The sequence below is a fragment of the Leptonotus elevatus genome, chromosome 11, assembly GCF_054856555.1.
Source record: "Leptonotus elevatus isolate MCC_2025b chromosome 11, RoL_Lele_1.0, whole genome shotgun sequence".
NCBI classification, from domain to species: Eukaryota; Metazoa; Chordata; class Actinopteri; order Syngnathiformes; family Syngnathidae; genus Leptonotus; species Leptonotus elevatus.
The window spans coordinates 21,144,314-21,170,275 of NC_141249.1; the positions used below are offsets into that span (position 1 = coordinate 21,144,314).

Sequence of the window (25,962 nt, forward strand, 5' to 3'; positions counted from 1 at the left end):
TCACGGACGGAAGTCGGTGACAGCAACCAGAAGTGGCCGGACAGTTGTCACAGTAAAACACTAGTGTAGTAAAGTTGTGAGTATTCATTTTCAAAATTACCTTAACATCTCTTTTGGTTATGGCTGCTGAAGGGGAAAATAGGTGGACAACAACCATCATCATCAGCACGACATTGCAGGTAAGCAGAGGTGGGAAGTAACGAAGAACAAATAACATTGTTGTACTTTCTGGTATCTGTGCTTTACTTGGCTATTTATTTAAAAAATATATATATTATTTGTTCTATAACCCCGCACATTTGAAAAAAAGATATACACTTACGTATATCATTTTATTTAAGTATCTGTAATTCAATAAGTACAGCGTGAGAACATTTGCTACCTGAACGTCAAATGGATATTTTGAAGCAGTTGATGACGTCAAGGAGGCCGCCATGTTAGCCTATCACCTTGCTTGTTAGCTAGCTAGAATATCGACTGAACATCACAAGCTCGAAACTAACCTGGTTAATTTGGGCCATATTCTCCTGTCTCTTGTCTTCTTGCGCACTTTTGGCTGCACAGATGCTCAATCAAGTGAATTGTATCGCTTAAGCACCTTCATGAAATAAAACCCCTGAAATGAGAGCGCCCCTGTCAAATCTGGTGTCACGAGTGCATTCTCCCAGATTTAAGTAACTTTTGTGTCGCACACCCGCAGGCTGTAGTAAGTCTTGTGCCTCTTGAAGGTGAAACATTGTATTGCATGTTTTTGACTCAGTCAATGGTCTCAAACCTGTGGTCCAGGGGCCATTTGCATCCCGTAGAGTGATATTTTGTGGCCTCTTTAAGTGCAGCCCCTAATTTTGTTGTTGTTTTTCTGATGATAACTCAAACTTTGGCAGCATCCTAAAAAAAATGTAGTTAGGAGATTCAATTCTATTCAATATCTCCTTGAGTCAAAACAAGGGCGCGTGTCAAATATCAATCCTTTTTTACTTTGACAAATTCTATGTCTTTTTTTTTTCAGAGCCATGAAACCATCAGGATGCTCCGAGCTCAACAACACAGAATCCGACTCTCAGACAGTGTGGAGTGTGGATCCTTCATTTTTCCTCTGTCTGGTACAACAATGTCTAATTGCTCCCATTATGAACCCTAACAAAAATCGACTATATTTTTCTGTAGCGTTATTTAATTGTGTTAAATGTGAAATGATTGCGCGTTAATTGGAGTCATGCCTTGCATGTGTAGGTATTGCGTTCAAGCTGGTGGAGCCTGAAAATGTCCAAGACGAGCCGGGTCTTATAGAGCAAATCCAAAAGTTTGTGCAGGTGCACCGCAATAGTTTTCTGCTGCTGTATGCTCCTTTTAACGGCAAGAGACAACTGGACATGCTCTCACTCATCCAGCAAAAGTACGTCCAAATCACACAATTATGATATCAACTGCCAGGAATTGTGCATGCTATTGTAGAAGCACTTGGTTCTTTAAAACAAGTCTTGCGACCTTGTCGTTGGACAACATTGATACGTCGTAGGCCTACTGTACATATATGAAGTGTATTATTCCAACATTCTCACTTCAGATGTTTGAATCTTTTTGTCTGCCTTTTCAGATTCTTTGGCAGTAATCTCCGTATCTTGCCTGTGCGAAACAACAGTGACATTCTCAAAGGAATGCTGACCATTGCAAAGGTAAGCTTACATTTTGTTCCCAGTGGCAACGGCAGGCAATTTTGCCCGAAATTTAGCTGACAGTTAAACATTAAAGGTAAGGACATAGAAGTGGTGCATTCCGAAATTTAAAGTTTCAATATAGATAATGGACTACACCTGCATCGGGTACACGATATACTTCCAACCTCACCAGTGATCAGAAAATGACCGATAAGTTTCCAGTGAACTTCCTGCTCCATTCACGTCCATTATAAGCAAATTTGTACTATTTGCATCAGGTCTTGGTATCCAATCCTCAGCAATAGCAACGATTAATCATATGGGATCCAAGTAACATGCACAGGTGAGTAAATTTTGGAACTTTTTTTCTGTAGGCCACGAGCAAGCCTCACCAGGACCGCATCCGGCACAGGATGGCTCTGGCCAAAACTCACATCATTGAGAGGAGCCCCGTGTGGGACATGCTTAAAAAGCTCGCCTGAAGAAATCAGCGTGAGTGTCAAACATTTGAAACTTTATTGTTTAAACAAATAAAGCAGCGGCGGCGTTCTTTTCCGCCGCAATCTCCTCTGTGCGCGCAATGAGGCTCTCCATAAGTTCGAAGGTCACGAGAGCGCTCTGCAGAACCTGAGGTACAGTTCATAGTTAAACAATGTCATATGAGTTTTAATATATGTTTGTGTGTTTTACCTGGTGCTGCTCCTCCGGGGACATTTTTGAAATCTTCTCGTGTTTGACTGGTTCATTTTGGATTGATGTGCTGGTGCAGTTTGACGCTCTGGCCGCTAGAGGGCAGAAACGGCACGCAAGTTCAAGTCAATGAATTCATATGAGAAAAAAGTTGTACTTGCAGGTTGTTTTTACATAATGTTAACAAATGTTGTTGTTGATTACATGCTTTACAAGATTAAAAAAAATGTAACTAAACTCTTGTACAGTAATTATAAATAAAAAACAAAGTTGCGTTTCTCTGAAAAAATTGAAACGTTATTGTTTTACTTTCACAACAGAAACGTTTAAAAAAAATTAAATGTTATGAGAATATATTTGCCGTTACAAGAAAAAGTTATTATTTTAAGAAGAAAATACTAGACTACTCTTTACTACAAAAAAATCATACTTTTACAATAACAATTGTTACAAGAATAAAGTTCAAGTATCACACTAAAAACCCAATTTCACATGAAGAAAATAAATTAAATAAATATACTGAAAGATAAAAAGGATTTAGTTGAGATGCTCTGTGAAAAAAGTTGTAATTTCACAAAAAATCTTCTGAAATTCATAGCATGACAAGAAAAAGTTGACCTAATTTTACGAGGAAAAAAACATTAATGAGAATGAATTTTTTTGTGTGTGTGTATAACAACAGTCATCAAACAGTTGTTTTTATAACTCAATTATTCTCCATGTATGTACTTTCACCTCTGGCTTTGAGCCGGTGCTCATCTCTCAGCCCGTTTAGCTCGACGGTGTAATAAGATCTTGACATGCTGATGCAAACGCGCAGCATTTTGGTGTATTCGTCCTTTAGCCTGCTCATTCCTTCCCACACGTCCGCCTGCAGATCAAATAGACGAAATCAGGCAGGTGGAAGAGTGAGAGGACAGACGGACGGACGTTAGTGGTGACCCACATTGTTGCTCAGAGCTTTGTCCCGGATGAGAAGGTAGCGCAGCAGGTTAAGACTTTCCATGATCCTGGATGGACACACAAAAGACAACGTCTTTTTTGGTAGAAATCTACATTTTCGTCATCGCTTGCTTTGATATTTTTACCATAAATCACAAAGTTTCATTTTTGAAAATTCAGCCTCCGAAGCCAGTTTCACATTTTGTTTTGATCCACCATTTTAGGGTCAATTTCCAGGAATCCTTCAAAGTGGACTTGACTTTTATATTACATGGTCAAACGTTTGACTTTTTCTCGTCATGGCATGTGCGGGTAGCGTGGTGGCTAATAAGTAATAAGTCAACTTCATGCAATAACTCAGCTAGCTAATTTCGTTTTATCATAATGTAAGCGGACTTACTTGTCCATGTTGTGGAGCACGTTTGTTTCTGCACCCTGAGGCAAACTTAACGCCAAGCCCAACAGCGACACAAACTCTATCCCCAGGAACCAGCTTGTGGCGTTGCCCGGCTAGAAGATAATAATTGTCTTTTTTTCTTTCTTTCTTTTTTTTTTTATACAGCTGTTGTTTTGTATATGATACGAGAAGTGAATCTCACCTTCATGGAGAACTCGACTTGATTTCTGATGTTCTTCACAATGTAACCTTCCACTCCTGGATGCTTGCTGGTTTTTAGCAGGCATCTGTTGTTATATATATATATATAAATAAATAAATAGGGTTAAGTAACCAGGATAAAGTGTCCAACAAAACTGGGCAACGTTAGAGACGACAACTTACCCGAAGAGCTTGTGCTTTGCTTCAGCGTCTAATTTATTGATGAATAGCTGTAGAACCTTCAGTCCGCTTTCTCTCTGTAAATGCACATTGCATTTACTTGACAGTTGTTAATTGATATTTTCATAGTTACTATGAGATGACGGTCTGGCATTTATGTCAAAGACATACTCACCAGATGTTGCATCGGACAGTCAGTCAGAACTTGCAGCAGGCTCTGTAACGTTTGACATCGTAACTGTAAATGTGTCGGTCCAGATATGACTAATGCACGCATGTGCGTCCACGAATAAATTGGCATGACATATTGCTCCAAACTGTCCACGCTGCAATTTATTTTGTTTTTAAGAGTCTGCAGAACAAACCATCATGTAATTCTACTCTAAATGTCGCACCTGCTTCACGTCATAGATGCTCTTCACCTCCAGCAGAGTCGCAGGCAGGCTGTCGTCCTCCACACTCTCCAGGCTTTTTTCAAAAAGCGCCTGGTAGACAATACGGTTAAATCCAACTTTTTTGTTTTTTTCATGACCAACTTTAATTCCTTACCAGTCCTTTGAGCACGTGTGACTCCTTTTTGCTGACAAAGAAAAAGACAGGCAATGTATTTTTTAATCATATACGAAAAGACGAAGAATCGTTCATTTCGGAGTTGAAGGCGTACCCGCTGAGCAGCTGATGGACGTATTCCACGTTGTTCCGGAGGACAAATTCAGGACTGGGAACAACAGCAGAGGCACATCTTAAGCAGCTTGCGAAATTGAACTCGCAACTCACTTTTACTTCTAGAATAGTAGAATCTTAAAATAAACTCTAACGTGCAGAAGCAGTCAGTGGACGGAGGCGATAATATGAGTTGCGTGCTCCCTCTGACCTGTTCCAGTTAAGAGGCAAGCGGCAGTGTTTTGAAACTGGAAACGTTTGAGGGGGGGGGGGGGGGGGGGGGCTGTCTTGACTCCAAAGAAACGTGGGAATGGTGTCGGCATCCAAAGTCTCACCTGAACACGATGGGGAAGCGTTCCGCATCCAGCAGCTTGACAAACACGAGATACGCCAAGCAGCCTTTGGACTCGGCCAGCTGACTTTTGTCCATCTGGATGTTCTTCTTCACCGTGCTGAAGAACAGGAGGTCTGCTGCCGACTCTTGGATGGCGGCTAAAGTGTCCTGCCACGATGACAATGCGCATTGTTGGAGAAAAGAAAATCCTTCAATGGAGATTTTCCCATGTATCGTCTCACCATGACGTGTGACGCAAACAACCACGTGGGCGTCGGTCTTCTCCCTGGAGTCAGTAAAGCTTCCAGCAAAGGTTCCTTGAGGCTCCGCATGCAGCTGCATGATGGGAAACATTCACACTGAAACTTCAGTGGCATCACTGGAACATTTACAAATGATTTCTGTCGTGACCTAAATTCATAAATAAAGTAATACATCTATCATAAATACAAATAATAATTAATAAATACAATTCATACATAAATAAATTCCCAATAAATGAATATATAATAACATACAATATTATATATAATATAAATACATAATGAATAAATAAATTAGATGTGTTTTAGCTAGATTTTTGGATTAACAAAAGTTGGTGAGCAGGTGATTTTCTGGTTCATGGACGATGGCGAATAGTACAGTTTTGTTTCAGTGGGCGTGGCCTACTCCATTGTTGCCCCCTTTCCAGTGTTGCCAAAATGAAAAAAAAATAACTTCTGGGAGGAAAAACCAAAAACAATTCTACACTCAAACACTTCAATGTCGAACGTACAAGTTGAGCAGCTCCGTCTTCATCTCCTGGTGTCCTCCTCCTTCGTCCTTCCTCACCTCCTTCGCGAAGGTCTTCGTGAAGGCGGTCAAGGCTTGGCAGCAGCGGCCCAGACCCAACTGGTCCTCCTCCTCCTGCTGTTCGGTGTACGGAACCGGCAGCCGAATCAACTGCTTGTGCAGGACCCTCAGCGCCGAGCCCAGCCAGGACGCCCGACGACCCACGTCCAACTCCAACCTCAGCAGCCCTGTTTGACCACAGTGCACATCACTGCTTTGTACAGCGGGGGGCGCCAGTGAGCTGCATCAAAACTACCTCTCTCAAGATGCGGGAGGACTAGCACCATGTTGTCGGAAATAGCATCCGGATCAAAGTCTTCTATGACGTCCAGCAAGTTCCGCAGGACGTCATCTGGCCTGCAGGTCTACACGACAGAATGAAAAGGAGGATGCTAGTCCGTTCTTGTCACAAGTTAGAACCTACCGTGACCACATGTGTGATAGCCGCCTGGATCTGGTCCAAAGTCTTCTGATTCTTCAATGCTTCTTTCACGAGAAGAGCCAAGAGGATGCAGCCCATGGACTTGACCATCCTCTGGAGACACAACAACAGATCGATCACGTCTAATAGCACAAAGAAATGTCTTGTCGTGTGAAATATGAAAAGATGAAACTCAGACAACTTATAGATGTTGTCGTTTTTTTGATTACCTGATTTTTGTCATCTTGAAGGAAGGCCAGGAAGCGCTCGCTGTCTCCCTGAGCGAGACACGAACGTCCCAAGTTCTTGAAGTGCTGCTGGTCCTCTGGTGTCAGCTCATCCTCGGGAGTGTCTCGCTACGAAAGGACGAGTGGCACCTTAAAGTCATTCGGATGTGCTGTGAAGGCCCGCTTAAAATTGTCGTCAACCTCAAATTTGGTCGCCTTCATGATTAGAACCACAACAAAGTCTCAAGAAACCGTCAGGATTTTTTTGTAGTTGTTTAACTTTTCAGCCCTAATTTTTACTCAACAAGACATTTTGCACAAGGTTGTGGACTCACCCATCGCTGGATGAGGTCGTTCACCATCCCCTCATCCATCATCACCGTCACCTCTGTCCTCTCAGGCAATCCTTTTACCACCATGTCTTTTATTCCGGAAAACAGCGGCAGCTGGCACGGCTGTCACAACTGTCAGAACCGCGCCTGCCTGCACCGGACAAACGGCTACCGACGCCTCGATTCGGTCTGAGAGGAAACCCTGACGTAAACCTCTTATCTGCCTTTGTGCTGTAAGAGGATTACTCGGTGTGCTCACACAACATGCTTGCAAGTGTCTGGAAGGATCCGAGGACCCACTCGAGAAGTGACGCAAAATAAGGAAGGTGTCCTGCTACTGGAGAACAGGAACTTTATTGGGCCACGTTCCACTTGGAGGAAGAATTTTACTTGCCTTGTGCCAAATAACGTTTAAGGGCAGAATTATTGAGACGTGTGCACCTACAGGAAGTTAAAACGTGTCAATTGGAGCCATTAAGGACTGTCTCAATACTTTTGTCATTATTATGGAACAGGACAGGAACATGATTGACAATAATTAAGCAATCAGGTTGTTCTTTTTTAGTTAGGTTATTGGTTAATTTTTGTCAAAAAAAAATTCTTTAATTTTTGTTGGGAATATTTGTGTCTAGAAACAGTTCAGGACTGGCTCTCAAATGGTTTGCCCATATTACAGCATAGGACAGGACAGGATACGGAAGAATTAAGTAGTCAGGTTATTACTTCATATTTTTACATGAGTTGGGGATTTTTGTTTTCAGAAACGATTTAGGACAATTTTGTCCACAATATTGAATAAAGATTAGGACAGGACAGACAAGGTGTGATTATGGAGTGTGTCGCTAGTGTCCATATTATGGAATAGAACAGGACAGTTTTAAGTAGTCCGGTTATTCCTTCCTATTTGTTAAATGTGTTGTTTTTGGAAACGTCTTGGGACTGTCCTCAACATTTTTGTCCACATGGAATAGGACAGGACAGACAAGGGGTGATTATGGAGTGTGTCTCAATTCTAGCGTCCATATTATGGCGTAGAACAGGACAGTGTTATGTAGCCCGGTTATTCCTTCCTGTTTGTTGAATGTGTTGGGAATGTTTGTCTCCGTGTTTTTTGTCCACATAATGGAACAGGACAGGACAGAAGCAAGATTGATTGATTTCAGACTAATGCAATGAACAAGCTGCTGTACAAAGAGGCGTGTGGATTAAAAATGACTTTCCAGCATATTGCGCCCAACACAAAAGACACTAAGACTCAGCTCATCCGTCTCATAGCGTGCGCGCGTGTGTGTGTGTGTGTTTTTATTTTTGGTACAATAGAAGGACAATCACAGACTTCCTGCTTACCAGCGTCCTGATTTGCCATGAATGGGTCGCAGTGATGCGTGTTTGAACGATGGGATTTGAGACGCATCTGCCGGCCGCTCGTCTCCGTGCAGTGCGATGAAAGCGTGGCACAAAAAGCCGCCCTAAAGCAAATAAAAGTGCAGCTTGCCACATCTTGATTAGGAGCTGATGAGCTGCTGTGTTCACAGAGCTGTCAGAGTGCAGAATTCAAACACGCCCACAATCTGGATCACTGGTTTGTCTTTGTCCTTATTTTGCTTGCACATTGCTTTTGTAAACACGGCTTTATCATCTCAACCGATAGGCAAAAACATTTAATTAGAAAATGCATTTCACGTTTTTCTTTTTCTTTTTAGGGTTTTATTTAGACACCTTTTTACAATATGGTTCGGCTTATTTTTGGTCAATAATGCTCTTTTACTGCACATTCACTGCCGTAGACGGCTTTACACGTCAAATATTAATTTTTTACAGGGCTGGCAGTGCATGACTTTGTGAAATAATTGGTGCACGGTTCCAGCGTGTCGGCAGCACCGACCTCTTCTCAGGTCACTGATATCGCATGTCCATTTATTTTTTATTGGCTTGACTCAATTTTGTCGACTATACGAATGAATAGAGAGGACATTTGGCACTGAATCGTCCCTGTAACTTTGGTGGGCCTTGAAGAAATCTCGAGAAGTCATGTCTCAAAAGTCTGCCATTTTGATTAGGAGCGGCCCAAGTCGTCCTTCACAAAGTCCCCTACTAGAGATTTTGTCTATCTACTACCAAATTTGAACCTACGAGACCTATGAAGGACACCAAATTGCAAAGTTCGCCATTTTAGGTTTGAAGTCGACATTTTTATCTTGCTCAGTTCTGGGGATCATTTAAAGACAAACTTATCCTCGAGAGTCCCGCCAAGTCCAAGAATACGCCAACTCCACGAGGTCCGAGCTTGTCCAAACGTGTCATGTGCGTCGATGAAGTTGCCACCCTGAATATTTCCACCAATTTCCTCCAAACTGCGTCTAGCGAGTCCTTTTTCCTTTTTCTGATGCGCTGTCTATTTTTAAGATTTGCTCTGCTTATGTGGAGCGCCAAGGGAGTCCGAGAACGCGTCAAGCGCATTTCCTCGGTGACCTTTTAGCGAGAGCCCGGTTTTAAGTGAACGCTTTATCCAGTCCACTTCCCTCGCAGGCCTCTGCAGACCACCAGCGGCCCGCTTGCCAAGTCAAATGACAACAACAAAAACATGTTGAGTCTCTCTTGGGGATCCGCTTAAGATTCGCCGGCGCTTTCTTAAAATCTCGTCAAAGCTCTGTCGAGTCAAATGTCAAGCGAGGAGCACGTAATGGCATCGTAATGGAAGTGGTTCGCATTGTATCATAACTGGAGAGATTCGTATCGAAAAAAGTTCTTATTGAAAAGGCTTGGATTGAAAAATGCTGTGATTCGTATCACTTCGTAATTTGACAATATTATTTTGAGTCAATCATTTCATATCTGAAGTATATTCAGCGTAAACGTATCGTATCAACAAACAGCCTCAATGATAGGTTTAACGTACATTCTTTTTTTACGTCCTATCAGAGATAGACAGATATGCTTTTGGGGGGTGGGGGGCCGATAGCGATGCCGATGGTTAGTAGTCCGATAACCGATATTTGGAGCCAATATTCATTATCAGTTAAAAAAAAAAATGGGGGGGGAGACATTAGTGTCTTTTCTTTTTCTTTTTTTTTATACAAATGCCAATCTTGACTTTGTTGTAATGGCTTAAAGCATGTTTATTGAACAATTTTTTTGACTTTTCAAAATGTCGATTTAAAAAAAAAAATCTTAGACAAAATCCTTTTAGATTCCTAAGTTATCAGTACGTCTTAAAAAGTTAAATGGAAATTTAAACAAGTAAATACCTTAGCTCTTTATAGTTTTCTACAGTAAGTCTTAAAAATCTTAAACTTTTACATTTCAGAAGGTTCCCAGGTATGGAAGACCAAAACTGTCAAAATTTAATAAAATAAATGAATGAATAAAAATGAAAATAAAAATGGATCTAAAAAAAATATAATAAAAAAATTAAATACAAAAAAATAATATAAATGGAAATAAAAACAACAAAAAATGTATATATCCATAAATTAATTAATTAAAGTTAAAAAAAATGAGATTCCAAAAATAAAAATATATCTAAAAATAAATGTTGAAATAAATATATCAATCAATAAATAAAAACGCTCTGCTCTCACTTTTATGTATTTCATGCTGCAGACGCTCTGTCAGGTCGAAATGCTATTATATTATTAATTCATTTATTATTATTTAATTTATTAATATATTATATTATACTTATATATATACTAGAGTGAGCCGACCCGCTCACTCTCTGCAATTTGGAGCTCAACCCATGACACGCTTAGGACCGCCCTCTCATTTGAATAACATTTTGACCTGACAGCAGCGTGAAATGAATAAATGGGAGAGCAGAGCATTTTTATTTATTGATCAATATTTAATTATATTTATATATTTATTTTTGTATTTATTTCGACATTTATCTTATATTTTTTTCTTCTTTTTTAAATTTATTTAGGGATATTTGTATTTTTTGTTGTTTTTATTTCCATTTATATTTATTTATTTGTATTTAATTTTTGAATTATATTTTCTATATCCGTTTTTATTTTCACTTTTAGTCATCCTCCACACCCAGGGTCAGTAGCATCTCTTATAAAGTTAACTGAAAATTTTAAATAAACAGTTCCCTGAGATTAAAATGGTTTTAGATTTACTCTTTAGGCCGATACAGATTTTTTCGTCAATATATAATAATGCCTAATATTGGCGCAGATAATCGGCCTTTCTTGCTTTTAGCACTCGCCTGCGCGGTTTGTTTATTGTCGCAGTGTGTGACAAAAAGACGGCCAACCGAGTGTAACGGAGATGATTTGACATCAAGTCTTTTGCTGCCGGAATATCTTTTTAAGCTATGGGGGTGGCGGTGGGTTTCGCGGAGACACCCCCAGTGGCCCTGAGAGCTAATGGAGTTGCTGGTCTCACCAGGGATGCGACTGACCTATGCCCCCTTTTTGTAAAAGCTTTGCCCCTGTAGCAAACAATTGCAGGGAGGGGCCGGCTGCGTTTTCTCTCCCTGCAGAGAATCTTCTTCCGCATCTCTCAACATCTCGGCGCTCGCCGCTTTATGTCGCGGCGAGGTGAAATCTCCCAAGCGACCGCGGGCAGCATCTGTCCGCCATCAAGCGAGGGCTGCGCGGCGTGACATCTCGCCGCCTCGGCCGTCGCGCTCCTTGTAAACTTGTCGACGATCAATACACACAGACTCTCGCTTCAGCTCGACAAGCGAGCTGCTGCGGGATCCCTGACAAGCGCCGATCAATATGGCTGTGTTTGGAGTCCCTCAATCCCTCCCTGTCCACTGCATCGTGCCCTATATAGTCAATTTGACATTTTGTACAACTGTTTGAATACAGTAGCATATCGGTTATGGCCTACATAGAGACTTGAACGTATCCCACAATGTATCTTAAAAAGAAGTGAACAATGATGGCCACTAGAAAATCAAATGTATCCCATGATGCTTTCTGCCAATACAAAAAAATTTTTTTTTCATTTTCTGGGGTAGTCTACTGTTGGATTTTTGGCTGAGACAAAGTCATTACTTCTTGGGTCCCAACACTGACTGTGACTTTTTTTTCCATCAAGATAATAAATAAATATATTGTTATGATTCCAATTTTTTTCTTAGAAAATTTCTCAGAAATGTTCCCGTTTAAAAAAATAAAAATTCTTGAAAATACGTTCTATGCAGCCCCACTAGTCTAAATACGGTGTTCTGGTTAATATTGCGTTAGTGGAATATGAGTTCAGCAGCAAAATCCAGCCGTTTTTATCAACCTCAGGGGGCGGCCATTTTGCCACTTGCTGTCGACTGACGATGACATCATTGTTGCTCAGGTCTCAGTTAACAACCAATCACAGCTCATCGTCAGAAAACATGTGAGCTGTGATTGGTCATTGCCTGAGCAACTGTGATGTCATCTTCAGTCGACAGCAAGTGGCAAAATGGCCACCCCCTGAGACGGATAAAAACGGATGGATTTTGCTTCATAACTCATATTATATATATATATATTAGTCATGTTTGAACTAGTGAGGTCACATATAACATATTACTGTCAAGAAATGTTTTAGGTTGACTTCCCCTTTAAAACTTGTACCTAAAAAAACAGTTTTAAACTGACTTGTTTTTGTAGAATTCTTTAATTAAATTAGATTTTGACTTCTTTTTTTTATGCTACATGTTTTAACCCAAATTAAAAAAATAAATTTTCTGAAAATATGTGTTCATGACAGATTACATTTTAACACCCCCCCCCCCCCCCCAAAAAAAAAGAGATTTTTACTCCTAAGATTCTAACTTTCTGTTGTGAAATAAAAAAGTGCTATTTTATTCCCTTACGATTATGACTCCTCTCTCCAAAAATCGGACTTTACTCTGCTAAAAATATGACTCTTGACACAAAACAGCCCAATTTTTTCTTGGAAATTCGCGGCCGGCTCGTCGAGGCTCAAACCGGCCGGCATCTTCCCGAGGGGGCGCGATCGAAGATGTTACATGTGAACTGGCTGTCAAGACGATTCCGTCAGCCGCTGTTTAAAGATGCTGACACACCATGTTTGGGGTACCGATGTCTTGTTGCAAGTGATGGCAGGCTTTTAGTCCCGTTTCTTTCTTTCTCCCCCACCCCAACACCCAAACTGCCTTTATCCGTTTAAGTGTTCACTCGAGTGCGACGATTCCCGTTTTCACCTGCCACACGCGTCTCCTGACACTTCCTGCCTACTCAAGCCTTTCCTTTTCAGGTCATCTGCCCGCAACCCTTTGAATTTAATCGGAGACTTTTTCTCCTCAGACTTTTTTTTTCCCTGAAAGAATACAGCATTTTTTAACACGTAAAGAGCAGCCTGATTTAAATAAAAGCCCTTCAAGGACAAACCAAGACCATTTTTACCGGGACGATTTTGCTGCAATGCCAAAATCCCAACATTTTCATATTATCTGTCGAGTATACAATACGGTAGAAGTCAAATCCAATCTCAAGGACAAGTTGGTTTATGAAGAACCATGGAAATGACCCAAAAAATGGCCGCTTCAAACCAAAAGTTTTTCCTTTTTACTTTAAAATGGCGTACTTTGATCAGGATCTCTCACTGTAAGGTCGAACCCGGGGGTTGTTAGATAAATAGGTACATAGATACTCACTGTCGGGGGTCAATCTTGCTCCTTTAAATTAGCTATAAGTTTGCATTCCGTGTATCATGATGACTAACTAACTAACTGTAGTTATCATGTGTTTTTTAATTTATTTATAAAACTTGTGGGGGCACTGTTGCACACCATATTACAGGACAATCTCGCTAGTAGCTAGCTAGCTAGCTAGCTATCATTTTAGCTATCTAGCTATCTTTTTAGCTATCTATCGATCTAGCTAGCTATCCAGATAGCAATTAGCTAGCTCTCATCAAGAAGAACTAAACAGCGCACATAACACCGAATGTAAACATAGGCTAAAAATGGTGAAATATTTTGTGGTGAAATATTTTGTTTGTTTGTTTTGAAGTTATCGCAGTGCGGCAGCAGTTCCAGCAGTTGCAGCTCTTGTCGGAATGTCAGAATAAATTAAGTCGTAATTCAATTGTGATTCGCTTGTGGCTTTTCAATGCCCACTCCAAATCTGCCCTACTAAATTGTAAACCGTTTCTGAAGGACAGAGTTTTGTCATTCGCTGTGGGCGGGGCATAGCGGTTGACGATTGATGACTTGCTTTTACAACACCAAACTTGGGTAAAATTCAGCCCACACAGTATAACGTACCATCAAATTAGTAAAAAAAAAAAGAAAAAGAAAGTCTAAACAAGCCAGGTTTTGATTGAAGCGGCCATGTTAGGTTCATTTCCCCTTTAAATATTTGGTCTTGTGGTCACCAAATTTGTAAATATTTCCGCCATTGCTTGCGGTCAGGGCATGCCGGTGCAACTTGACGGACTCCACATTGCCTCGCAGGGCAACCAGGCGACCGAAAGCTCGTTTCCTGTCCTGCGGTGCGATGATTATGAAAGCTTTGCAGGGCGGGATCAGATTCCGGTTGAGCTCATCAATGTTTCAGAGAATGCCAGAGGGAGAATGGGAGAGCCGCTGCACTGCCACGATCCATTTCTTTCCACTGCCACTTTGCCCTTTTTTCCCCTTTTTTTTTTTTTTTTTTTCAATCGCAGTGTCTCTAACGTGATTAAAAACAGATTTGCTCTCACTTAAAAAGTCCTCTTTTGTATGCAAGGGATCAAACGTGGGAATAAGGTGAGCCGCTCCCCGGGTTCTATGGACCTTCGGGGCCCGTTGCAAGTTCTTCTACGCGATGCCGGGATCTCTCACCCGGGCTTTGATCCTGCTGCAGTGTGACACATGACCACACAAGACCCCCGGATGGGCATTAGCGCAGGCTTCAGCACACCCGACATCCGCCGCCGCCGCCGCTCAAATCATTCATTAAATCAGAACACAAAAAGTAACTTTACTTGAATGCCTCGCCATCAATATTTCATGGCGGCTGAGGATGAATCTTTGTCGTTTTTTTTTTTTGCACTGCTTCCCGCAGCCTCTTATGGATCCGACGTCTTCGGGTGCGCCGGTGACGGACGCCATGAATATTTCAGCGAGATTCATCGGCGACATCGCGGCGCCGCTTCCAAAAAGCCGCGTCGGTCTCATTTACATACGTATGTTTGAGTTATTTATTTCAGCATGCTAATGTTACACGCGCATGCACATGGTTCGAAGCGCTAACGCCTGAAAATGACAACTTCACAACGCAAACAACAACAATGGTTCTTGTAACACGTTTACGACGACGCTAACGTGTCCGCATGACTTATGCTGCATTCGGGGAAAGTGAGGAAATCGGAATTTTCTGACTTCAAACCAGGAAGTGTGTACGGGAACACCGCCTTGGACTCGGGCAAACGATCCCGACTTCACCGACCGACTTCAATGTGACGTCACTCTATGAATGGCCAAATGCAATTTACTCGAGTATCATAAAACTCTTTTTCATTCATAAATATTCGACGTAACTCCGCGTAGCACAACGTACGTGACCGTATGCCGCCATCTTCCTGCGTGGAATTATACGGTGAACTACTCAACAGTATGAAATGCTTATGAAATAACATAAATACATGAATGAAGCGAAATTGCGAGAAGGCGAGTTTGCTGGAGGCAAAAATGTCATTTTGAGGACCAAAATAAAAAGCAATTTATCACTATCCGCCATTTTTGTTGTTTACTTTCGCCTCAAATGTTTTCAGGTGTGAACTGGGATAAATCTGACTTCCGACCCTCCTCAAACGCAGCGTTACATACAACAAATTCTACAGTGAAAACCTTTAAAAAGAACATTTCAGTTAAGGCCTGGCAGGATAACTAATTGGTGATATTGCCACCTAGTGGCCTGGCATACTTACTGTAACAGATCCATGCAAACCACAACGTCTACTTTATATGTCACACTTTTCAATATGCAAAGGTATTTATTAGTGCTGTCAAACGATTAAAATGTTTAAACCAATTAATTGCACAATTTTCCATAATTAATCGCGATTAATCCCAATTTTCTACTTCCGCTTCTATTTTTTTTTTCTTCAAAGCTTGTAACAGATAATGACTTAATACAAACTTGAAATTAATGTAAAATCACTCAATAGAAAGTATATTAAGAAACAAAGACCGTCCTCATCGCTTTCTTTGATCCTTGAATATAATACTCTGTCAAATACAACAGTTAAGCAAAACGATCCAAATAGACTCAATCAAACAATTGTCAGAACTTCTCGCCCACAGCTTTCGTTTCGACTCGCGAGAACCATTGGCTTGAGATGATGATAAAATGATACGCCAAAGGTGTACAAACAATATGCTATTTGAAATTAGCTCTGCAATCTGCGCGCGATTAGAGTTCTCGAACAAGCACCAAGCAAGCAAATCAGAAAGTTCCTATAGTCGCTGCTCTGTGAGTTAACTGAGTTAATTTTTTTTTAAACGCTTCAATGAATTCAAATTCATCTCCAGAGTTCACGCCGCAATACTGACAGCCCCAGTTTTTACGAAATAAAGCCGTTCTGCTGCGCGTCTGATTCTTACAAAGGCGATGTGAAAGTGGCTACTTGTGTCTCATGTGTGATTAGAACAGCATTGATGCTCCCCCCCCCCCCCCAAAAAAAAAAAAGACACGTGAATGCTTTTGTCAGAGAACAAGAAGACGATGGCGCTAAAAGGCCTTAACGCGCTTGCTTGTCACTTGTGCTCAAACTCGTGTTTTGTTTCCCCTGAAGACAAGAAAATCTTTGAACTCCTTTTAAGCGTCCTTTTAATGTCACCTGCAGTTGTCAAGTCAGATCAAGGAGGGGGGGTTGGGGGGGGGTGACACATCGACTTTGCGTGAAGTTGATCAGGTTGTTGTCATCCGTGAAGAGAACACCTCGCCGACATGCCTGGCGCCGTCGAATGTGAGAATTCACAGAAATGATCACCACTTTGTGTGGATTCTTTGAAATGTCATTGGAGGAAATAGAAACGGGTGGCACTTGCATGGCTAGTCGGGTCTGGTCACCACCGGGGAAGGTGCTCGGCTCACATGCAATCATCTGCTGATATGTGATGCTAAATGAAGCGGTTAAACACACACACACACACACACATACATGCACAAACCCCTCCCCTTCAGACTCACGCTGTTCAGGGCCCCAGACCCGACTAATGGAAAGCTTTCAAGATGGCCTCATTTGGCCCCCGCCGATTTCTAATCTGTGAGTGTGTGTGTGTGTGTGTGTGTGTGTGTGTGTGTGTGGTCTTGGATTTAGAATCACTCGCACACACAAGCACCTTGGGACATACCATCAGAAACAAGTCTGAGGACTGAAAAGAATTACACGTCATAGGGCTGTGCAATTCATCAAAATTGGATTACATTTTCAATTATTACACTCCACAATTACGAAATTGGCATCATCGTAAACAAAAAAAAACAACAACAAAAAATTCTAATTTTGAGGTGTTTAAATGTATATATTTGAGTGCTGTCAAAGTTAAAACGTTAACTAATTAATCGATCACAAAAAGTTATTGCATTAATCATGTATTAACGCAGATTAATCACGCTATTCATTTTGAGATTAGATGATCCTTTAGCCCTTCAGCATGTTAAAGGTAGCACAGGTTGTGTTTGAGCAATAAACATAACTGCATACATTAAAGTAAAGCATTTAATAAATGTTTGCGTATGACATTCGAAATATTTGTTCATGTCAAGCTATTGTGGTTATTTATTTCCATTTTATATTATGCAAGTAATTAACTGATTGAAAAAAGAGGAGGATGAGCGTGTGAAGTGGATTTTGAAGACGTCCTCATAACATTAAATGTTGAAAAAATTAAGATATAACAAGTGCTCTTTAGATTTGGCGGGCAAAAAAAACGTTGATTAAAAAAAAGCATTTTTAATTAAGCAATTAATCGTGATTAATCAAAATTCTAAGATGTGATTACTCTGATTACAAAAAATAATTTTTATATATTTATATATTTGCCCTTTTTTTTTTTTTTTACTTATTTAATAAAATCTTGTTTGGTCCAAAAGAAACTTTCATAATTAAAGTGTTTAAAATAAATGTATTTGTCTTAATATTTTTTTAAATCTAATTATTTTCTTATTTTAATTAATTATTACCAAATGAATCATGATTAACTCATTTACTGCCATTGACGGCTATAGACGTCAAAAATTAATTTGAACAATTTCGATTAGTTTCAATTTTTTTTCCACTTTTGTTAACAAGAGTATGAAAACCTCGATTTTTTTTTATTGTACATTTAGAACAGATATAAAATTTGTGATTAATCGTGAGTGACTATTGAAGTCATGCGATTAATTACAATTCAAAATGTTAATTGTCTGACGCCCCCAATTTTTAATAATCTTTTCTTTTTTTAATTAGGGGCATCAGGCGATTAAAATGTTGAATTGTGATCAGTCACATGACTTCACTAGTTAACTCACGATTAATCACAAATTTTATATCTGTTCTAAATATACAATAATTTTTTTCTAGGTTTTCATACTCTTGTTTAAAAAAAAATGGGAAAAATGTGAAAGTTAAAATGAATTTTTGACGTCTATAGCCGTCAATGGCAGCGAATGAGTTAATAGTTTCTTCATCATCGAGCAGCCCTACGTTTGTCGTAAGGTTCGGCTATAGTTAGCTCAAATTGCTAACAAAATGCTACTTTAGCACTAGCTTACTGCTACTAGCTCACAAATCGACGTCTTTGCTGTGCACTCATTGTTTTGTCCATCAAATAATGCTACAATAGGCTTCATTTTTACAGACTACTAGAATTGTGAGGCGGAACAAAAAATAATGTAATCCAAACTGTAACAGCAAAATGTGTGTGTGGGGGGGGGGGGGGGGGCTTTAATACCACGAGTGTGTGTGTGTGTGTGTGCCAAAGGTATAAAGTAGCGGTGTTAAATGGTGATATGGAGGTCGGTGTGTCTCTTCCTGTTATTATTTTCAAGCTCTCGCTTCTTTTCTTTCTGCGGCATCATGAATAATTTGTGTGTGCGCCTTGTTGCAGCGCTGACAGCTGCTTTGCACTGTTTGTCACATCAGGTGAATAATGAATAAGCCCCCATGTTGAAGGAAAGATGGGGGGGCGGGGGGGCGGGGGGGGTTCATGTGTACGACCCAAACTTTGCTGAACTCTTTGAATCCGGCGTTGAGTTAATCAGTGCTGTGAGCTCGCAGGTTCGATGCCCACAACTCGTCAAACCTGCACGAAACAAAAGCCGAGCAAATATTATGACAACACACACACACACGCGCGCGCACACACACACGCACGAGTATATAACGAGCAGCAGTGTAGCCTGAGGGAGTCATCACAATCCCACTCTTTGTGTTTTCTACTAATCAGCAGCTCGTCTCTTTATAGTTAAACAAGCATGCGAATCTGTCGTCCGTGTCACATAAACGCTCGAAAACAAGACGCAAATGTTGACTTCGAGACACTTTAAAATCAGTTGAATATCACGAAAGGAGAGTTTGGGGAGGATTAGTTCCACACTGAAAAGAAATACGACGACAAAGTTGTCATGTTGCTATAACAACAACAAGTTGTAATTGTGCAAGACTAAAGTCTGATTTGGTTCACGTCAAGGAGTCAGATCATTTACTCACAACATTTTCTGTTCAGTGTTCAATTTTCTGCAGAAAAACGAAGCCCAAAAAAAATCAAGAAAAAAAATACACCTTTTTTAAATTTGACAGAAAAAAAATCTCTATATTTTTCAAATAAAAAAATAGCATTTGATACCAAAAACATCAAAAAAAATTCTAAGAGAAAATCTGAAACATTTAATTTAAGAGAATAAGGACAGATTTATTTAATAAAGTCTGAATTTTACAACAAAAATAAGATATTGTGTAGAATAAAATAAAAATAATAGTAATCCTTAATTACATTTTTTTTTTTTTCAATTTGAAAAAGTCAGAATCTTACGACCAAATGAATGTTGTTGTTTTTTTTAGGGATTTTTTCAATTATTATTAAAAAGAAAAACTGTGAGAAAACCGAAAAAATGGCAGATTCCCTCTGGGGCGAGTTGGACTTCTCGGGGAGAAAAACATCAAGAAAAAACTGAATCTTTAAAGAAAAAAATGTCATAATCTTGGTTAAAAAAAATAATTGCAATGAACTGAAAACAATTCTGAGAATAAAGAACTTTTGTATCGTGACTTTGTCTGCATGTGTTTTTGCAGCGTTTGAGTTCAAATATCCGTTGCTTGAAGACCTACATCACTTTAACACCAAACATTAATATGCCTTCTTTGCAATTGTGTATTAGCATTAAGCTAGCTGTGTTTTCCAATGAAAAAAAAAAGAAGTTGTTTTAAATAGACAAAGTGTAGTTTGACAGTAAATATCAACTGGGAGTGGTAATAAAAAGCCGGAAGCAAGCACACTTGGCCTTTTTTGAAGAATTGTTCACTCGCTGCCAACCATTAAGCGCTTGTATCTTCACTTTTGGCTAACAGGTCAATGCAAAAAATAAAAAATAAAAAGATCAGCTGAGTGATTCACACACATTTAAACACGTTAGTCGTATTTTGAGGGGGAAACTATAAAGACGTGCATTTTCCAAGATAAAATGCAGAATGTTATGAGAATACAGATAAAACATTTTGTCTCACAAGAAAATCCAAATATGGTCGGTTAATAATCTGTGTTCATCGTTCACGTGTTTGTGTGCGTTGGCAAAGGACCAAATGTTGCAGTACCACCAGGAAACAATGGGGGCAGTGTTTGGATTCAATTGCATTTCCACAAAGGATGGCCAATTACAAAAAAAAAACATCCACCAACTGACATTTTATTCTCTCTGTATAATCCATTTGTTTTAATTTTCAAATGTCGGTTTAAAAAAATTAACAACAGTTTACAGTTTTTTATGTACCGTGCAAGCAACTACAGGAGGCATATCCATTTGTTTAAATCTCTTTTAAGAGGCGGAAGAAACACGAAAATGTTATTAATAAATCATCTTAAAAAAAAAAACGAGGTCCAGCCCGAGCCCAGCCGTGATTGATTTGTGCACGTGGCCCGAGGCATGGCGGGAATGTGGTTACGTTTAATGGAAGCGCTTTTTTTTTCTTCTTTTTTTTTTTTGCTCCTTAGATTGACTTTTTACTTCCCTCTCTGGGGAACATGAAATGTTAATCAAACAAATAATTGTAAGATATTGTTGTGCTTATTTTGCACGTGTGCCGTGTTTTATTTCCACACGAGGACCCCCCCCCTCCTCCTTGCAATCCTCCTCATCCTCCTCTCCTCTTCATCGTCTTCTTTTCGATGCTCTTCTTTTTTGTGGCCTTTAAAATATTCAAAACGCCTCCGCAGGCCTTGTGCATGTTGACCAAATGAGGCGTGAGCAAGCGAAATCTTTGTCACTCACTGATTTCACTCACAATATATATATATATATATATATATATATATATATATATATATATATTTTTTTTTTTTTTAATAAGAATGTGTTTTGTTGCAGCTCAGCAGATCACGTGGTCTGTTTTTCGTCTTCTTGTTGATGAGGTGCAATAAAGCTTGGCAACAGTAAGAAAAACGCTGAAAACAAACCAAAGAAATCAGCGTGTTGTTGACGGTGCAAACACGCACCCGAGTGGGCAAAACAAACACGCGCACGGCAGCACACGCAATCACAGCAAAAACGGCAACCTAAAAAAAAAAAAAAGAAAGAGTCAAATCTGGCTCAGCAAAACAAGCTACAGTTTGAACCAAAAAATTAAAACGCCCAACAACAAAAAAAGAGCAGAATGCGGTCAAAAATTCAAATACAATTATTATACTTTTTTCCCCCGTAGTTTTAGGCCTTGCCCGATTAAAAAAAAAAGATATATCTATTTATGAATTACATTTCAAGCAAATCATGCGAGTTTTGATTTGATCGACCATTCATGGGACAAACCGAAAGTTACAACAAAAACTTTAACATTAGCTAATATAAAAATGACATCTGTTTCTTTGAATTGGTTCTAGTTTTTGTGAGAGCGATATTTTTGGACAAATAACTGATTGACAATGAATGTGCTACTTAACAATCCACAAAATGTTAAAAAGACAGATACAAGCCTCACCAAGTATGCACTTTCATTTAATCAGTATTTTTTGATGATGATATAAAAAATATATAGATATCATTGTTCACACAGTATTTTTTCACATTGTGTAATATATTCTTATTTCTGATTTTAATTCGGCTCATGTTATTTTTACTTACTAAAATACATTGTTTTTATGCACAAATTGAGACAAAGACTGTTTATTGAAATCATTTTTGTTTTTAAATTAAATAAATCATCTCGTGCAATTGCAGTTTAGTCCAGAAAAACAATGTTTGCAGTTTGGTTAAATAAGAAGAGAAAAAAAAAAAGAATATATGATGTCACTGGCTCGTTTTGTAAAGATGTGTAAAGTTGTTGTCAAAAAAAACAACAACAAAAAACTACGAGCATAAATGAACTCTGAAATTAACTTATTTAAAAAATATATATATATACTACATACATTTATTGAAGTTTGGACAAATTAAACAGTTGAATAGTGAGAACGTAAAGGGAAGGGGGGAAGTGTGGGATGGGGGGTGCGGGGGGGGGGCAAAATCTGACCTAATGTTTTGCCAGCATGACTTGAGAGGCTGAGCGACAACAAACAAAAAAGATTCTAATCTTCTTTTTTTTTGGTATGTGTGTTAAACATTTCTAAATACAAATTCATTATGAATGTAAATGCGAGGAGCTGGTAATCGGCATATTAGGACCACATTTTGCCAATATGATCATAAGTAATACTATATAGATTCCATATTAGCCGAAAAGAAAAGAAACATAAAAATACTTGGGAGGTCCTTTGTTGATCTTTACTCATTTCTGTATCGGAGTCGGCCGATACCAGCTTTTTACTTTACTTGGTATCATATCAGGTATTGCTCATATGATAGACTCCAATATTGATACTGAGTGCTGAAATTAGAAGTTTTAGTATCCACATAGCAATACATGATTTACATATGAGCTGTGGAAACTGTGTTACTCTTCCATTGCACAACATGATTTTAAGCATCGATATCTGTATTGGTGATACCAACTCAAACATACATTTGTGATATTGCCCAAATGATACATTGCGATAAAATAAATAAATATATTTTATTAAAGCACCAATATCAAACGGTATCAATGATACCGACCTCAAGCATACTGGTCCATTTATGATATCACCCAAACGATACATTGTGATATCAGTACATTTGAAAGGTTTGGTGTTAATCTTCGCTTTTGTTTTTAAATTTCAATATCAAACTGTTTTTGTGATACCGACTCGATTAAAGACATTTGTGGTTTGACCATCACGATACTTTGTGATATCATTACTGATAGTAACTGGTATGAAAATGTGAAAATTGATATTCGATGCTGGTGTAACAGACAAAACATGTCCGTATTTTTTTTCCCCCATGACAGAAGACGACAAGTCTGTTAGCGCGTCGCCGTCACTTGATCCCGTGCTGCGTGTCCTTGTGCCTGCGCAGGTCCACCTTCCTCTGGAATCCTTTGCTGCACAGGTGGCAGGCGAAAGGCTTGTAGCCGCTGTGTTTGCGGCTGTGCGTGATGAGGTTGGAGCTCTGGCTGAAGGCCTTCCCGCACACCTGGCACTTGTGCGGCTTCTCGCCCGTGTGGATGAACGTGTGCTTCTTCATGTCCGACTTCTGGTGGAAGCGCTTGCCGCAGTACTGGCAGGCGTAGGGACGCGTGTCCGAGTGGATCAGGAGGTGCGTGGACAGCGTGGACGAGCGCTTGAAGCTCTTGCCGCAGATCTTGCAGTCGAAGCTTCTCTCCTGCAGGGGGCGGGCGTGAGTCGGTTACGTGAGGCGCGGACTCTTGACTTCGACTTTTGAAAAGTAGTCCCCAACCGAGTAATCGGCCTGACGATTTAATTATTAGCGCTATTAAAATCGGCAAAAATCGGCACGTTTTTTTTTCTCACGGTTGTAAAGTTAAACCGATTCTAAGTTGTGTAAAACAGTCAAAACGAATACTGACCTGCGAGTGCACGGCCTTGTGCTGCTCCAGACTGACGGCATGTCCGAAGGTTTTGCTGCAGATGGGACACGCAAAGGGCCTGGTTCCGCTGTGGGACCTGCGCACGTGTACCTCCAAGCCGTGCGGCGTGGAGAAGACCTGCCGGAACATAAACGTCAGCATCGTGCAACTGTTAAAGGTGGCAAAACTGTCTTTGTTCATATGCAAGTGATACATAGTGACAGGCAGAAGGCAAGTTGTAAAATGGCTGAAGTCCTTTTATTTATGTATAGCAAATTGAAAACATCATAAATGATGCTGTTTCTACTAAGTACTGTCTCAAATGTTCTCCAATTTCGATACTGCAAATGTATAGGATCGTATGCCGAGAAACGTTTCTTGGGAGGAGCAATATGGCGGCCTCGCGGCTTCAAAAGTCTTGTCCTATCGGCTATCCAGTAATATATGTCAAATTTCTGACAATGTGGTAACTCTTATTTTCTAACTTCCTCTTTGGGCGGAAGTTTATTTTGAAGGGATGCGAAATCGGATTACGACGTCGAAGACGGCGAACATATTCGCGCACGACGAATTCCAACAGTTTAAGTAAGTAAGATACTTTGTCCGGTTGAAAGTGGCAACGAGGTAAAGAATAGAGCTTATTTTTCAATAGATTTATGTGTCTGTGTTTACCTTTTGAGTTAAATTGGCCTGACTTTATCTGTACGACTGACGGTGTCATGTTTGATTTATTTCCCACGGTGTAAGAGCTTTTTGCGTATGAGGCAAAGAAAAGAGAATTAAAAGGAAACCTTGGACCACCAGTAAAGCATTATTTCAGCCGACGTCGCATATTTTTGAATTTGTTGATTTGATCATGTCAAATATTTTTTTCAAACTTCCCACCAATGAGAACGTTGCTATACAGCAGCACTTCCTCCAATGTCTCACCTTGCTGCACTTGACACACTTGTAGGCGCCGTTGAGCACCAGACCGGCGCACAGAACTTCCGGCGGGGCCTCAAGGTGGTGGGCGTGCAGGGGCCCCCCGTCGTGGAAGAGCAGCGAGGCGGCGCCGTGGCGGCCGTACGCCTGCTGCGCGTACGCGGACGAGTGGTGGAGCACGTGCGCGCCGGGTTCCGCGTAAAAGCCGTGCATGGAGGGGGCCGGGCCCGGGTAGAGGCCCTGCACGGCCGGGGGCGGGTATCCTCTCCATTCGTACGGCCGGAAGGGAACCGAAAAGGCCGGCGTGTCGTCCACCAAAGGAGAGAACGATTTGAGGGAATCTACTGGATGAACACAGGAAGCAAACTTAGAAAAAAGATTAAACGTTAACGGGTCGGGTCTGAGAAACACTCTCAAAACAGCACTAATTAACTCATTGAAGACATATTTAGCAACAAAACAAATACAAAATCATAAACGACTCCCTCGGCGTGCTTACCCGGCGAGGCAGACGGGGACGGCGGCCTCCAGAAGCCCTCATAGTCGGGCGAGGGCGCGCGCAGGCTGCCCGCGCAGCTCAGCGGCGACTTGGGGGAGGAGTCAGCCGCCGTCGGAACGAGGCCGCGGGTGGAGAGAGACGCCGAGTCCGCGGCCGCCACCGCAGCGTCCTCCGTGCGGGGAAAGCTCCACGCGGGACCCGCCGGTTCCGGAGGAGGACACGCGCCGCCATCACTCCAAGGACCTACACCATCAATATTGGGACATTTACCATTCAAAGCACTTTTAAAAAATATTAATTTGAAACATGTAGCACAGTGATTCCCCTCATAAGTTTACGTTTTGGATATAGATAATAAAATCATTGTAGGAAGCGTGCTGAAAAATGCACATCACATTGCTAAATATGTTTTGATTTCTTTAAAAAATTAATAGATGATGATATCCAGACAACGTATACATCCACAAGGCTATTTACTGCTAAATGTGTTTATTCTAACAACAACAGAACAATATTTTTCACAAAAAAGCATCCATTGCAAATAAGATTAATTATTTTTTCTTACATAAACATTA

At 40.3% G+C, this 25,962-nt stretch overlaps 3 protein-coding genes across 9 annotated transcripts in view; 1 reads left to right on the forward strand and 2 right to left on the reverse strand.

The window, feature by feature from the left end:
• c11h1orf146 (chromosome 11 C1orf146 homolog) lies at positions 1-23,403 on the forward strand. 3 transcript variants are annotated; one of them, XM_086089781.1, is made up of 6 exons: positions 1-179; positions 1,010-1,103; positions 1,234-1,396; positions 1,598-1,676; positions 2,033-2,150; positions 23,386-23,403. In XM_086089781.1, the coding sequence occupies exons 1-5, from the start codon at positions 120-122 to the stop codon at positions 2,138-2,140; spliced, it is 504 nt and encodes a 167-aa protein (XP_085945907.1). In that variant the 5' UTR covers positions 1-119; the 3' UTR covers positions 2,141-2,150; positions 23,386-23,403. The 3 variants fall into 3 exon arrangements, with proteins under 3 accessions (XP_085945907.1, XP_085945908.1, XP_085945906.1); XM_086089782.1 differs by lacking the exon at positions 23,386-23,403 and adding an exon at positions 3,226-3,243; XM_086089780.1 differs by lacking the exon at positions 23,386-23,403 and having other exon boundaries at positions 2,033-2,630.
• On the reverse strand, positions 2,156-7,095 carry LOC147166420 (glomulin-like). Its single transcript, XM_086089762.1, has 18 exons — positions 6,880-7,095; positions 6,548-6,673; positions 6,321-6,431; positions 6,153-6,261; positions 5,841-6,084; positions 5,308-5,401; positions 5,067-5,233; positions 4,733-4,786; positions 4,618-4,648; positions 4,464-4,553; positions 4,244-4,285; positions 4,072-4,145; positions 3,890-3,974; positions 3,691-3,800; positions 3,295-3,358; positions 3,084-3,219; positions 2,349-2,443; positions 2,156-2,285 (listed from the first exon to the last, which is right to left on the reverse strand). The coding sequence occupies exons 1-18, from the start codon at positions 6,961-6,963 to the stop codon at positions 2,181-2,183; spliced, it is 1,821 nt and encodes a 606-aa protein (XP_085945888.1). The 5' UTR covers positions 6,964-7,095; the 3' UTR covers positions 2,156-2,180.
• Positions 23,052-25,962, reverse strand: part of gfi1ab (growth factor independent 1A transcription repressor b) — a 5,194-nt gene continuing 2,283 nt past the window's right edge. For 4 of the 5 annotated variants that reach the window (XM_086089771.1, XM_086089772.1, XM_086089774.1 and 1 more), the window contains 4 exons: positions 25,388-25,630; positions 24,895-25,232; positions 23,965-24,102; positions 23,052-23,759 (listed from right to left, as the gene is read on the reverse strand). In XM_086089771.1, coding sequence (XP_085945897.1) covers positions 23,415-23,759; positions 23,965-24,102; positions 24,895-25,232; positions 25,388-25,630 — 1,064 coding nt within the window. In that variant the 3' untranslated portion in view covers positions 23,052-23,414. The remainder of the gene's footprint in view (positions 23,760-23,964; positions 24,103-24,894; positions 25,233-25,387; positions 25,631-25,962) is intronic. The other variant, XM_086089775.1, reaches the window with a different exon arrangement.

Excerpts from the sequence above, each read along its gene's own strand:
- c11h1orf146 (XM_086089781.1), top strand. The coding sequence starts at position 120 with ATGGCTGCTGAAGGGGAAAATAGGTGGACAACAACCATCATCATCAGC. Across the intron at positions 1,104-1,233 it reads CTTCATTTTTCCTCTGTCTG|GTATTGCGTTCAAGCTGGTG; the intron begins GTACAACAATGT and ends TTGCATGTGTAG. Across the intron at positions 1,677-2,032 it reads GAATGCTGACCATTGCAAAG|GCCACGAGCAAGCCTCACCA; the intron begins GTAAGCTTACAT and ends TTTTTTCTGTAG.
- LOC147166420 (XM_086089762.1), bottom strand. The coding sequence starts at position 6,963 with ATGGTGGTAAAAGGATTGCCTGAGAGGACAGAGGTGACGGTGATGATG. Across the intron at positions 4,787-5,066 it reads CGCTTCCCCATCGTGTTCAG|TCCTGAATTTGTCCTCCGGA; the intron begins GTGAGACTTTGG and ends TGTTGTTCCCAG. Across the intron at positions 4,649-4,732 it reads GTCCATCAGCTGCTCAGCGG|CAAAAAGGAGTCACACGTGC; the intron begins GTACGCCTTCAA and ends TTTCTTTGTCAG.